Genomic DNA, 673 nt, shown 5'->3' with positions numbered 1-673 from the left:
TGGAAGTCTCTGTTGTTGTAGATGTTTCTGCTGCACTAGTGGTGGATGTTTCAGCAGTTGTTGTGATTGTGGAAGTCTCTGTTGATGTAGATGTTTCTTTTTCACTAGTGGTGGATGTTTCATATGGAGTCGTGATTGTGGAAGTCTCTGTTGTTGTAGATGTTTCTGCTGCACTAGTAGTGGATGTTTCACCAGGACTCGTGACTGTGGAAGTCTCTGATGTTTTATATGTTTCTGCTGCACTCGTGGTGGATGTTTTATATGGAGTCGTAATTGTGGAAGTCTCTGATGTTGTAGGTTTTTCTGCTGCACTCGTGGTGACTATTTCAGCAGGAGTCGTGATTGTGAAAGTCTCTGTTGTTGAAGATGTTTCTGCTGCACTAGTGATTGATGTTTCACCAGGAGTCGTGATTGTGGAAGTCTCTATTGTAGTAGTTGTTTCTTCTGCACTAGTTGTGGATGTTTCAGCAGAAGTCGTGATTGTGGATCTCTCTGTTGTTGTAGATGTTTCAGCTGCACTAGTGGTGGATGTTTCAGCAGAAGTCGGGCTATTTCAGCAGGAGTCGTGATTTTGAAAGTCTCTGTTGTTGAAGATGTTTCTGCTGCACTTGTGGTGGATGTTTCATATGGAGTTGTGATTGTGGAAGTCTCTGTTGTTGTAGATGTTTCTGCT

General features: G+C 42.6%; 1 protein-coding gene across 1 annotated transcript in view; it reads right to left on the bottom strand.

Annotated features, from left to right (window-relative positions):
• The window catches only part of LOC107571904 (mucin-5AC-like), a gene marked incomplete at its 5' end in the record, with an annotated part of 3,794 nt that extends 3,246 nt beyond the window's left edge, over window positions 1-548 (bottom strand). The window contains one exon of the mRNA XM_016258287.1: window positions 24-548. Coding sequence (XP_016113773.1) covers window positions 24-548 — 525 coding nt within the window. The remainder of the gene's footprint in view (window positions 1-23) is intronic.
• Window positions 549-673: the final 125 nt, after the last annotated feature.

Source organism: Sinocyclocheilus grahami, unplaced genomic scaffold (assembly GCF_001515645.1).
Source record: "Sinocyclocheilus grahami isolate Dianchi unplaced genomic scaffold, SAMN03320097.WGS_v1.1 scaffold1668.1, whole genome shotgun sequence".
Taxonomy (NCBI): Eukaryota; Metazoa; Chordata; class Actinopteri; order Cypriniformes; family Cyprinidae; genus Sinocyclocheilus; species Sinocyclocheilus grahami.
Note: the sequence above shows the minus strand (reverse complement) of the source record. Positions and strands in the feature narration are given on the sequence as shown.